We start from the raw sequence: 13947 nt of genomic DNA, 5'->3' as shown, positions 1-13947 counted from the left end.
TCTCATTCTTCTAAATTCCAGAGAGTATAGTCCCAGGCGACTCAATCTCTCCTCACAGGTTAACCCCTTCATCTCTCTGGAATCAACCTGGTGAACCTCCTCTGCACTGTCTCCAAAGCCAGTACATCCTTCCTCAAGTATGGAGACCAGAACTGCACACAGTACTCCAGGTGCCCTGTATAGTTGCAGCATGACCTCCCGACTCTTGAATTCAATCTATGATTATGACTATGATAGGTTTTTAAGTATAAACAAAGAAAAGCTGCTCTCAGTAACAAAAAACACAAGAGTAAGAAATTACATATGAAACATTTTCAGTGAGAATGGAGAAAGGCTTTTTTTTTTAAACTGTAATGAGTAGCAACCTGGAACACATTGACTACAAGGGTGGTGGAAGTGGAGACAATCAATTATTTCAGAAGAAACTTGGATAAGCACTTGAAGGGAAACAAACTTGCTGGGTTTCACCAAAGCTTGGGAACTAGATGAACTGGATGGCTCAGAGAACTAACATAGAACCATTGGGATGAATGGCCTCCATCTAGGCTGCAAATACATTCTGCTTCACCTGAGAAAGGCAAGCATTTCCATGGATCTTACCTTATTGTTATCCTCGTAAAGCATGATAACAATCTGAGTCATGTAATTCAGTTCTGAGACTGCCCCAAGATAGTCCATGGCCCTCTTCCACTGCTGGTCGTTTAGCTCCTGAAAACCAGAGAAGGCAATCTATTAATTCAGATTACAAGTAACTAAAGAATCCTTGTGACAGACTGTGAAGGTAGCAGAGGGAGGTAACTGCTTAAGGGGGGGTGGGGAGAGAGAAGAGAAAGACATCATTGAGGAGTGAAAGGGGAAGGAAGTTCATGGAGTGATGAGATGGATGATGGATCAATTAATAAAATATATATTCTCTCCTTTACACAAGAGATTCTGCAGATGGTGGAAATCTACAACAACACACACAAAATGCTAAAGGAACTCGTCAAGACAGGCGGCATCTATAGAGAAAGGATTAAAAATTCAAAGCTTGGAGCCAAAACCCTTCAGGATATCTGTTTATTCCCCTCCAAAGATGCTGCTCAGTTCCTCCAGCATTTTGTGTGTGAATCTCTCCTTTCAAAGTCTGCTCAGATTTAACCACAAACTCATTAAGCAACAGATAATAGTGTTACAGTAAAGCTGCTACTTACTCCTAAGAGACCCCCGTAACGAAATAAGCTGAGCAAAGAATGAACATGGCTCTCGCTCGTAAAATATAACCGAGTTCGAACGTGGCGTCCAGGAGACATCACCCCCCTGGAATAGCTAAACAACAACACAAAAGATAATCAGGTGAGCACAGTAGTGCCAAAGCAAATGATAATGGATTTCATTTCAAAGGACACAAGGAACATTACACAAAAGCTAGTTGCCACAATCAGTAACCCAATAATGACTGGATTGTGCTGAAAGGTTAAACACTCATTGTGATGAGAACCAGCTTCTTCCTCCAGGCTGTAAGACCACTGAACTCCCTGCCACCACCCAGGTTTCATCACGCATGAAGTGCCAGTAGTATTATACTGTTTTCTTTTCAACCTGTGTTGTATACACACCTTATTATTTGTTAATTTATTTGTGGTAATATTACCTTATGTTATATGTGTGAGGTGCAAGTACTGTGTTGTTCACCTTGGTCTGGAGGAACATTATTTCGCTTAGCGGTACATGCATGTGTAGGGTTGAATGACAAGAAAATCTGAATTTGAACTTAAACTTGAACTGTGGGCAACAACTCTCATTCTTTGTAATATTGGATGGGATCTTCTACTTTACATTCTTTGCCCTCAAACCACTCTGAACTACCCAGCCAAAACAGCCAGGCTCTCAGTTCACTAATATTCTGAATTGTGTACAAAGGAGTATTATAGGCAAAGTAGATTAACTTAAGAGCGTGGATCTGCACATGATATGATTTTGACTGAAGGAGGGGCAAGACTGGCAGCTCAATGCTCTAGGGTTTCATTGTTTTCAACATGATATAAAGGAGGCATTAAAGGGAAAGGGTAGCATTACTCGTCAAGAAAAAATGTCAGGGTTGTGCTCAGAGGACATACACTAGAGGGCTATATACTGAAGCAATATGGATGGAACCGAGGAATAAAAAAGGGATGGCATTGCTAATAGTATTGTATTATGAATCTTCCAATAGTCAACAAGATTTAGAGGAGCAAATTTGTAGCGAGATAGCAGACAGTTGCAAGAAAAAGGAAACTGAAAGGTGATTTTAACTTTCCACATCTTGCATGGGACTCCCATACTGTAAAAGGACTATATAGAATAGAGTGTGGAAAGCTTCCTTAATCAATACAAAGGTCCCCAACTAGAGAGAGTGCATTACAAGATCTCCTTTTGAGGAGTGAGACCGGACACGTGACAGATCTAGTGAACATAGTGATCTTAGTTTCAAGATAATAATGGAGAAGGAAAGTAGTAATCCTCGGGTTGAGATTCCAAATTAGAGAGAGGCCAATTTTGATAGAATATTTAAATTATCCTAGGGTATGGATTGGGACAGGTTGTTTTCTAGCAAAGAGTCATTTTGCAGGTGGGAAGACTTCAAAAGCGAAAAAGAGTACAGAGCTGGGCTAACAGATTCAAGGATCTTAAATGACTTTTGTTTGCATCTATATTTTCTCAGGAGACAGTCACATATAGAACTGAGACAAGAGAAGTGAGGTCATGGACCACATCCAGATTATAGAAGAGGTGGTGCTGGCTGTTTCAAGGCAAATTAAGGTGAATGTGCCTCAAGGGCCTGATAAGGTGTCTCTTCAGGCCTGGGAACACAGATCCATAATTTCTTGAAAGTGGCATCACAGGTATATAGGGTTGTAAAGAGAGATTTGGCACATTGACCTTCATAAATCAGGGCAGTTGAAATCCAGGAGTTGAAATGTTATGTTGAAGTTGTAGAAGATGTTGCTGAGGTTGAATTTGGAGTATTGTGTGCAGTTTTGGTCACCTACCTAAAAATCAACAAGATTGAAAGAGTGTACAAAAACCCTACAAGGATTAATTAAGGTACTTAGGGAATCCTGGCTTTCGAGAGATATTGAGGCCCTGGTGAAGCAAAAAAAGGTGCTTAGTGGGTATAGGCAGGTAGGAAAAAAGTAAGGTACTTGAGGGGTGCAAGAAATTCAAGAGAACACTTAAGAACAAAATCAGGAGGGTTAAAAGAAGGCATGAGGTTGCTCTAATAGACAAGGTGAAGGAGAATCCCAAAAGCTTCTACAGATACATTAAGAGCATAGGATTGCAAGGGTTAAAATTGGTCCTCTGGAAGATCAGAATGGTAATCTATGTGTGTAGCCAAATAAGATAGGGGAGATCTTAAGTGGATTTTTTGCATCTGTACTTAATTATAAGACAGACACAGAGTCCATAGAAGTAAGGTAAAATGGCATCAACTTAATGGACTCTCTACACTAGGTTACTGCAGAGGTGCTGTTTGCTGTCTTGAAGCAAATCAGAATGGATAAATCCCTAGGGCCTGGAGGAGGCAATTGCAGACATTGCAGAGGCCCTAGCAGAGATACTTAAATCATCCTTAGCAACAGGTAAGGTACCAGAGGATTGGACGATAGCTAACGTTGTTTAAGCAAGTCTCTAAACATAAACCAGGAAATTATATGCTGATAAGCCTGACATTAGTAGTGGGAAAGTTATTGGAAGGTATTCTAACAGACAGGATATATATGAGTATTTGGATAGAAAGGGATTGATTAGGGATAGCCAGCATGCTTTGTGTGTGGCAAGTAGTGTCTAACCAATCTTCTGGAGTTTTTTTTGAGGTAATTACCAGGAAAGTTGATGAAGGCAAGGCAGCAGATGTTGTCTACATGGACTTTAGCAAGGCATTTGACAAGGTCCTGTATGAGAGGTTGGTCAAGAAAATTCAGTCGCTTGGCATTCAAGATGAGGTAGTAAATTGGATTAGACCTTGATTTTGCGTGAGAAGCCAAAGAGTGTTAGTAGATGGTTGCCTCTCTGACTGGAGGCCTGTGACTAGCGGAGTGCTGGGTCTGCTGTTATTCATCGTATATATCAATGATCTGGATGATAATGTGGTTAACTGGTTGGGTGAGACTACAACTAGACGCCCCAGTTTAAGGGGGAAAGGTGAAACGGTTAAGGGAAACATGAGGGGAAACTTCTTCACTCAGAGAGCGGTGAAGAGTGTGGAATGAGCTGCCAGTGCAAGTGGTGGATGTGATTTCAATTTCAATGCTTACGAGAATTTTTATATGGGTACATGGATGGGACGGGTATGGAGGGCTATGGTGCGGTTGCAGGTTAAGGGGACTAGACAGTTTAAATAGTTCAGCATGGACTAGATGGGCCATAAGGCTTGGTTCTATGCTGTAATTTTCTATGACTCTAAAGATGTTTCTGGATGCGAAGACCCAAGTTATAAAGTTTGAATGTAGAACTTTATTCCCTAGAGCACAGAAGTATGAGGGGAGATGTTATAGACATACAAAATGAGGGATATAGATAGGCTGAATGTATACAGCCACTTTTCTCTCAGGTTGGGTGTTGACGAGAACTGGAAGTCAAAAGTTAAGGGTAAAAGGTGAAACTTTAAAGGGAACCTGAGGGGAAACAACTTCACTTAGAGGTTTGCACAAGTGTGGAATGAACTGCCAGTGGAAGTAGTGGATTTGGGTTCAATTGGATAGGTACATAAATGGGAGAAGTTTGGAGGGATATGGTCCAGGTGCCAGTAGATGGGACTAGGCAGAAGACCAGGCCACACATACTAGATGGGGCATAGGACCGGTTTCTGTATTATGATACTGAGTATTTTTGTGCTGGTCTGATTTTTATTGGAAAGAGAAATGCAAAACAGATTTTCTTTTAAGGACTTTTCCCTCTGGGAACAAAATGTTATCCATAGGAGGATATGGCACAGAGTTTGAACAAGCGCATGGGCACCTTGAAAGTAACTAAGGTTCATCCTTTCAATACCCAACTTACAGTGGGTGCAGTTTATTGACAGATTCATCTTCATGTGTCCTTTGTAAATCCAACTGCATCTTCTTGATCAATGGAAGGCAGTATCCATAGGCAATATCCAGCTTCTCTTCCTTATTGATGCCATATTCCTACAGAAAGGAAAACAGTAAAAGTCTGTAACATGCAGCCCAGTATAAAAATATTCTTGGTCAGATCCAGCATTTTCAGACTCCTGACAAAAGTTCTGCACTCAAAGAATTGAAAATAAAACTGATTATGGCAAACCCTATGGACAATAGTTCAGGCACAGCTGAAGCACAGGCCATTCATACTGTAACGTTCTCCTTCGCGTGTAACGAAACACCTAATTAAACGTCGAGATAAACCACAGTCAATAAGAACCAGATCGCAGTAAGATTAACCATTTACTGTTCACTCTTCACATTAACATATGGTGAAAACTGTTGATAAAACAATACAAGATTGATACAGTATTTGTTCCTTCCTTAATATCACATTTCAATTGTAAATACTTGTAAAGGTGACTATAACTACATTACACTAAGGTGCAGTATACAGGGAGAGTTTACCTGCTCCATTGACTACTTTAAATACACTTCCATGCAAACTATCCGCAACTCTTTAACTAACGAAAGCATAAACATTATCGACCGTCGTTACTTCTAACAGGATCGGCATTAACATCTTAGTTCAATATATCGATTATCTATTAACTTACAGCGTTGCTCTCACTATGATTTCTCATGCTTGCAAAACAACTTCTGCTCAGGTGTGCCTCGTGGTGAGCCCCCACCCTCGCGCTAATTTCAAACCGGTACTTTCCCACAAGACGCGGCGAAACCGGATGTGTTTAAACACTTCTAATTCTAACTAGAAAATACTATTGAATGAATTATTAAGCGAAAATATTATAAACTAAATAACTGTCGTAAAGACAGCACACATACCATTACAGGAAACTAATAACAGCTATAGAGAGGAAACAACATTACAAAACATAATCCCCACTGATGGGAACGGTAGCTCACAGAAAGAAAGATTTGCCCCATTTTCTTTACCCAAGGATGTGCCGGCACTTGAGAAGGTCCCAAGGTTCGCAAGAATGGTCCTGGGGATGAAAGGGCTAATGTAAGAGGAGCATTTGATTGCTCTGAGCCTGTACTCACTGGAGCTTAGATGAATGAGGGGAGGATCTCATCTGAACATATTGAATATTGAAAGGCCAGACAGAGTGGACATGGAGAGGATATTTCCGTAAGTGGGGGAACCTAGGACCAGAGGGCACAACCTCAGTATACAAGAACACCGCTTTAAAACAGAGATGAGGAGGAGTTTCTTTAGCTAGAGGGTGATCAATCTGTGGAATTCAATGCCGCAGATGGTTGTGGAGACCAAGTCATTGGGTATATTTAAAGCGGAGGTTGATAGATTTCTGATTAGTAATGGCATCAAAGGTTATAGGGAGAAGGCAGGAAAATGGGGTTGAGGGAATGATGAATCAGCCACAATGAAGTGATGGAGCAAACTCAATGGACTGAATGGTACAATTCTGTTCTTATTGTCTTCTGGTCTAATGAAAGAGATGATAGTAAATATATGGACAATGGTTCAGCCACAACTGAAGTACAGGCCATTCGTTCCATTACAGGAAACTGATAAACGCTAGAGAGAGGCACCACACAAAGTTACAAAAGCATATGCTAACCAATGGGAAACAATAACTCAAAGAAAGAGAGATCAGCCGTACTTTACAAGGCCAAAGCTGGATTTACCAGCAATTTTTATTCTGATAGGATTTGACTGAGTGAATAAGAAAGCATTACGGTCTTTGATAACTTGTCATCAATTTACAATAGCATTGCAAGATTGAGGAAGCAGATTATCAGAAAGTTTATTTTTCAGGAAAAATTTTGCCACAGATACAGATTACAACCAGACATGTTTGCTTAAGGAACAAATTGGTAACAGGGTCACAGAGCAAGGAGCCTAGTATTGGATTGCCTCGGCCAAGATCCAGTACAAATAGCTTTCTATGTTTCAAATATCTGCTACTGCTCATTTAAAGTAGCATCTGAATTTTTTTTAGTTCTGCAGTTTTTACATTCACCAACTGTTTTCTGTTTGCTGTGGAACAAAGCCCTACAATTTCTCAGTGTGTTACCCAGTCCCCTAATAAATCAATCCCACCTCCTCAATAACTAGCAGTTAGTTATATAGCTCATTAACACAGTGCCACATCCCAAGATGCCTCACAGGAGCACTGTTAGACAAATCTCAACACCATGCCAGAGGAACAGCTGAACAGACAACTCAGTCAAAAGAGGTACTTTTTATGTAGCTCTATCGGATGAGAGATGAGAGAAAAACCGGGGGGGGGGGGGGGGTGCAGGTGGAAGAAAGCTGCTATTTTGGAATACAGCAGCACAAACCAACAGCCGATTCTGCAAAGCATTTTATCCCCATCAACCATGCCCTCATTCATAACTCAGGAAGCTATTTGTGTGCTGCTAGATTTCAAGCTGAATTGGAGACCAACCCCTCCCATCGCTGCTGCCCTTCAGTGTTTGCTCAGCAGGAACTGAGCTGAATTGCCTTCATCTGTGGTTGCACTACGTGATACCAGGAACTGCTGTGAGGCACTCTTGCAGAAACATGGCTCCAGGACAATATCCATTAACTAGCAACCTACAGGCCATGACACTCAGGTACTTGGACTATATTATTACTTTTACAAAATTATTTTCTTTTGTAACTGCATGTTTTCCTGATATCATAATTATATTGCTGTGTGTGACTGTTGGTTCTGTGTTTTGCATCTTGGCCCTAGTGGAATGCTGTTTCGTTTGGCTGTATTCATGTGGAAGGTTGAATGACAATTAAACTTGAACTTAAACATGAGAAATTCTGCAGATACTGGAAATCCAAAGCAACACACAAAATGCTGGAGGAACTCAGCAAGTCAGGCAGCATCTATGGAAATGAATAAATAGTGAACGTTGAGACAATTCTTCAGGACTGGAAAGGAAAAGGGGAAGATAACAGAAGAAAAAGGTGGGGGGGAGGGGAAGGAGGATAGTTAGAAGGTGATTTGAAGATAGATGGGTAGAAAAGGTAAAGGGCTGAAGAGGTAGGAATCTGATAAGAGAGGAGAGTGGACCAGAGGAGAAAGGGAAGGAGGAATATAAGGTGTTGCTCCTGTACCAAGGGTAGTCTCATTGCAGCACAAGATACGTAGATGAAGTGTTACCCCACCTGGAAGAACTGTTTGGGGCCCTTAATGGATGTGAGGGGGAAGGTGAATGGGCAGGTGTAGCACTTTAGCAATTTGCAGGGGTAAGTGCCAAGAGGGAGATTAGTGGGCAAGAGAATCACAGAGGGAGCGATCCCTGTGGAAAATGGATGGGAGGGCCATCAAGCTGCCTAAAGGTGAGGGAGTAGGAAATGGGGTTGCAATAAACCAAGAGATGAATGATTATGGGGTAAAGGTTTTAAGCTCAGAGTGTGGGGGGAAGCAGGTGTATTAAGGTGAGGGAACAAGGAGCTCATGGATCAGTCCTGTTCATCAAATAAGAACATGAATATACAGAGAAGAGAAAGATATGATCAATATGTGGAGAAGGATTAGATTAAGAAAGAGTCATTGATATAAATAGTATGGCATAACATCATGGGGCAATTCTATACGTACATCAAGAGTTAGAGGATAACTACTAAAGGATAAAGTAGGTAACATTTTATTGGATGCAGAGAGTGTGAGTGAGGTATTTACTGTGTACTTTGCTTCAGTATTGGGCCTCCTAATGTGTACTAAGGTGGATAAGTCCCCACTGACTGATGCGATTTACCATAGGCTATTGAAGAAGGCAAGGGACAAAACTGCTGGGGCTTCGACTAGTATCTTTATGTCCTCTCTAGCCATAGGCAAGGTTCCAGAGGCCTGGCAAGTGGCTAATGTTGTATCTCCACTTAAGAAGGGAACAAGGAAAAATCCTGGGAAGTACAGACCAGTGAGTCTCATGTCAGTTGCTGTCAAAAATTCCTTGGGATGGGATATATGAGCATTTGGAAGCCAGTGGCCTACTTAAGGAGAGCCAGCATGGCTTTGTACATGCCAGGTCGTGCCTTACCAACTTGAGTTTTTTTGACAAGGTGACGAGGGAGATTGATGAAGGTAGGGCAGTGGATGTTGTCAACATGGATTTTAGTAAAGCATTTGACCAAGTTCCTCATGGGAAACTAATACAGAACATTAAGATGCATGGGATCTGCAGCAAGTTGGCTGTTTGGATTCAGAGCTGGCTTGCGATTAGAAGACAGAGGGTAGTGGTTAAGGGACTTAGTCGAACTGAAGGTCTGTAATTAGTGGAGTTCCACAGGGATCTGTGCTGGGATAGGTTCAAGGAGGATGTGAAGAGCAAGTTTTTTTTTTAAACTCTGAGAGTTGTGGATGCCTAGAATGCCTTGTATGGTGGTAGAGGCAAATATATTAAAGGCTGTTAAGAGATGTTGGGATAGGGACATGGATATAAGGAAGATAAAGGGATATGGACGTGGTGTAGGTGCAGGTAGGAGAGATGAATGTTTGGGTGTTTTTGATTTGCTTTTTAGCTCATTCAGCACAACACTGTGGGCATTAAAGCCTGTTCCTATGCTATACTGTTCTATGTCCTACGCAGTATTCTATGTTCCATGTTCAAATAACAAGAAATGGAACAATATTTCACACCCAGGGAAACCAGTAAGACTTTTGACAAAGCTGCAAATTACCTGTCACATTGTTAGAAAATATACACTCACTGGCTACTTCAAGGTACAAAATGGAACCCAATGTGGTCTTTTGCTTCTGGAGCCCATGCATGGTTAGTTGAGTTACTGTCACCTTCCTGTCAGCAGCTTGAACCAGTTTCCTCTGATCATTCTCATTAATATGGTGCTTTCAACCCACAGAGCTGGTGTTCATTGGATATTTTTTTGTTTTTAGCATCATTTTCTGTAAATTCTAGAGACTGTTGTGCATGAAAATCCCAGGAGATCAGCAGTTTCTGAAATATTAAACTACTCCGTCTGGTACCATAATTAGTCCATGGTCAAAGTCACTTAGATCATATTTTTTCCCCATTCTGGTATTTGGTCTGAACAAAAACTGAACCTTTTGACCATGTCTATATGATGTCATGCATTGTGTTGCTGCCACATGATTGGCTGATTAGATTATTTTATATCAAGCAGGTGTAAAAGCATACCTAACCAAGTGGCCACTGTGTATAATGCTGTGCATAGCTGACTCAAAAAGCTGGGATTTGTGCAAACCAAATGCTCATCACTGAATTCACTCAATTCTGTTCACATAAACTCACAGCCATAATCCTTGGCTGGGTTAGCAGGAATAAACATGCAGTGAAGGTGTCGCTAAGGCTGCTATTAAAAGATTTCTTATACCAGCCAGCAACTCGCTTTTGGGTTAACTATGAAACAAATATTATTCCATTATGTGGCAATCCAGTGAGAAGTAAAAGCACATAATTAGATTTTCAGGTATCTTGCTTATCCCACAACATCTGTGCAGGAAATTCATCAGGGCTTCAATTTTTTTTTAAAAAAAGGAAAAGTGTTTCTATGTTAGCTTATCATAAGTTTCTAGACAGTTCATTCATAAAAAAAGACCTCAAGGTCATCTCCTGAACTTCTTAAGTGAGAAATACTCAACGGCGTGGGAGCAAGTGGGGAAGGACTTTTATTCCCAGAACAATGACAAGCAGGCTGAAACCTCAATTAGTTTTCTTGGGAACTTCACTCTCTACAAGTCAGCAATTTATTTCCTGTTCTAAATAATTAGTTGAATAATATGGGAATAAGTGAGGGAAGACAAAGAGTTAAGAAGGTTATACTGTCAAAACTATCACAAAATATAAAACCAGTCTGCAATACTCTAGTGCACAATATTCCCCAAAATCTGGCAAATGCATCTGTTGCAATTGATAATGCCAAATTCCCATTTGGTAAACAGAGAAGAAAATAATGCTGTGTGCTAAGATGCACATTTACAATCAGTCAAGAATGCAATCAGACACTGCAGACAGAATTCCCATTCACTGATTTCACGACAGACTCTGCATCAATTTTCTCTGAGCATGTGCATATACACATTCAGTTGAGATAGGAAAAGAAACAAACAGCAGAGGCAGGGGAAAGAGAGACAAACAGTGAAACAAAGAGAGGGATGAAGCACTCTGCCAAATCCAACAAAAGAAATACATAGAAGATTACTATATATAAAATGAGACAAAGAGCACACATAATTGATATTGGTGATAATCATGAGTTTAGTGCCACTGAAGATACACTCGAGCAAGTTTTCAGTTAATTGTAGAATGAACATCAGTAAAGCATCTAAGAATAAAAGATGGGAGATTTAAATCTATTGCAATTTGGAGGGTGGAGCTCAAGCAGAGCAGACTGTACGTGCAGACAGTGCCTGCAAAGCTTGCATACTAAAGCTTTGTCCACAGTGACAAGCGTCACCATTGGGGAAACGTTAGAATAGAGATTTATGATTAGACAGTGATGCAGACTTACAAACCTATTTAATGCATGGGAGAGATGATAATTTAAATAAGTGAAATATGCCAAAACAGTGAACATGCTAGACCAGATGAGTAAATAAAGCCTAACAGTTTTGACTGCAAATATGTACAGCTTTCTATTTCTGACATTGGCCTCAATGGTTAGTTATTATCGCAATTATTATGCATGAGAACTACACAAGGAAAGAACAGATCACTAAACAATAAATAAAAACCTAATTGCAACAGAGACCAAGAAAAAAATCCTTCCACAGATTTAATTCAGTGGCTTCTGGATGAAACAATCCATTAGAGACCACATCACCGAGTACACACCAACATCTACCCTCTGGTCATTCATCTCAAAGAATATTAAATTTTTCAATCAGGCTCATCTACAAACTAGTTAATGTAATTCTTGATATTTAAGTATATGCACAGTATATGGAATGCTTCTATTTCATATTTCTGCCATTTAAATGAAAGTCCTTTCTCTTCCCATGTGCTTTCACACCACTGAATATGTCTGGAGTGATAGAGGCTAAGAGGAGGCCTGAAGTTATGAGGGATATGTATAGTAGATAATCAGGATCCTTTTCCTAGGATCAAAATGTCTAAAAACAAAGGGCTACTTAGAAGGCAGCTGGAATATCAGCCTCATTGCTAGAGTGATTGAGTTTAAGAGCAGGGAGGTTATGCTGCAACTGTACACGGTACTGCACGCAGTTTTGTTCTTCTTCTTCAGCCCTTTACCTTTTCCAACTTTCACTTCCTAGCTTCTCAATTTGTCCCCCTTTCCACTCCTGATGAAAGGTCTCAGTCCCAAGCGTCTACTGTTTACTTTTTTCCATAGATGCTGCCTGGCCTACTGAGTTCCTCCAGCATTTTGTGTGCGCTGCTTGGATAACTTCACACACCTCAAAGATGAACCAATTCCATAACCTAGACTCATTTTCAAGAATTCTACATCACATATTTTCCGTATTATTAGTTTTTTTTATTTGCACAATTTGTCTTCTTTTGCACATCAGTTATTTGTCAGCCTTTGTGTATAATTTCTCATAAATTCTATTGTATTTCTTTATTATCCTGTAAATGCCTGTAAGAAAATACATCTCAAGGTAGTTAATGGTGAGACAGGCATACTTTGATAAATTTACTTTGACGTGATGTGCAGAGATTGGAAGGATACAGATCTTGTGCAGGCAGAAGGGATGAGTTTAGGTAGCACTTTGTTTAATTACCATGGTACAATACTGTGGGCTAAAAGGCCTGTTCTTGTCCTATACTGTTTGTGCTCATTTGAAATGTTGCATTGCCTTAAGGTCCCTTTTAAATTGCACAGAATACACAGAAGTGTAACAGGCCATTCTGCCCATCTTGTCCATGCATACATTTGTACCCTGCATGAGTATCCTTTGTAACATTTATCTCATTTCCTTGCAGATACTACATCCAAAGAAAATCATCCAAATTGTTACCCCCCCCCCCAGTGTCTAAGTAAAAAAATGTTCAAATGATTATTGTACTTACAGCCCGTTTTACATTCTCCCATAACAGAATGTCTCTACACATCTATTTTGTCTAAGCTAATAATAATTTTGAAGAGGTTACCTCTAAACCTTCTCTTTCGTAAAGTAAAAAGCACCAACCTGCTTTTCCCTCTTTAGCTGCAACTTACTACATCATCCTTGTATATCTATTCTGTACCTTCAAGTGATTTTGTGTCTTTTTTATAGTACGCAGACAAGAACTGTGCACAAGCAGCATAGGCTAGCAATTCTCCTCTATAATAAACATGCAAGGCTTTTCTTTGCCTGAAAATGAATTGAGTCATTCAAACAAAGAATGGCCAGGGAGCCATTCTCTGTGAGTGGTGAATGAAAGGTGGAGAGCACTGATGCAGATACGCTTCATTCAAAACAGGATCTATTCTATTTCTGTGTGTGGCATAAGTGTATGAGATGTAGCCTTCAAATCAACCGTGCACTGGCATTAATTCAATTTAAAGAGGATCTAGTTTGATGGAAAGTCATTTGAATTACAAGGTTTATCTTGAATTGCCAAACAGAAGCTGTAGCTGAGGACCTGGAATTAAAACACAAGAGGCAGAATACATCAAAATGCAGTGCTTCCGGGCATCAGCAGGTGACATCAGTGCCACCTAATGGCAATGCAATACAACTGCAGCTTATGCCAGCACATACAAGAAAGCTGACCCTTTTAAAATAACATTTTCTTCATTCAGTAGTGCTAAGCCAAAAAAGGCCAGCCTAGAAGAGGTGCAAATGCTGAAGAGGAGCATGGAGAGATTGGCAGAAATATGAAATGAAAAAGTACCAGCAATGTTGATCATGTGAAA

The 13947-nt window shown here is 40.3% G+C and overlaps 1 protein-coding gene across 11 annotated transcripts in view; it reads right to left on the bottom strand.

Moving 5' to 3' along the window:
* Positions 1-13947, bottom strand: part of ppip5k1a (diphosphoinositol pentakisphosphate kinase 1a) — a 254160-nt gene that overhangs the window by 103876 nt on the left and 136337 nt on the right. For all 11 annotated transcript variants that reach the window (XR_009507178.1, XM_059945947.1, XM_059945943.1 and 8 more), the window contains 3 exons: positions 5023-5150; positions 1194-1308; positions 601-708 (listed from right to left, as the gene is read on the bottom strand). Coding sequence is in view for 10 of the 11 variants with exons in the window: in XM_059945947.1 (XP_059801930.1) it covers positions 601-708; positions 1194-1308; positions 5023-5150 (351 nt within the window). In the remaining variant the exon portion in view is untranslated. The remainder of the gene's footprint in view (positions 1-600; positions 709-1193; positions 1309-5022; positions 5151-13947) is intronic.

Source organism: Hypanus sabinus, chromosome 21 (genome assembly GCF_030144855.1).
Source record: "Hypanus sabinus isolate sHypSab1 chromosome 21, sHypSab1.hap1, whole genome shotgun sequence".
NCBI lineage: Eukaryota > Metazoa > Chordata > Chondrichthyes > Myliobatiformes > Dasyatidae > Hypanus > Hypanus sabinus.
The sequence above is the reverse complement of the archived record's forward strand: the minus strand, read 5'-3'. Positions and strand labels throughout refer to the sequence as shown.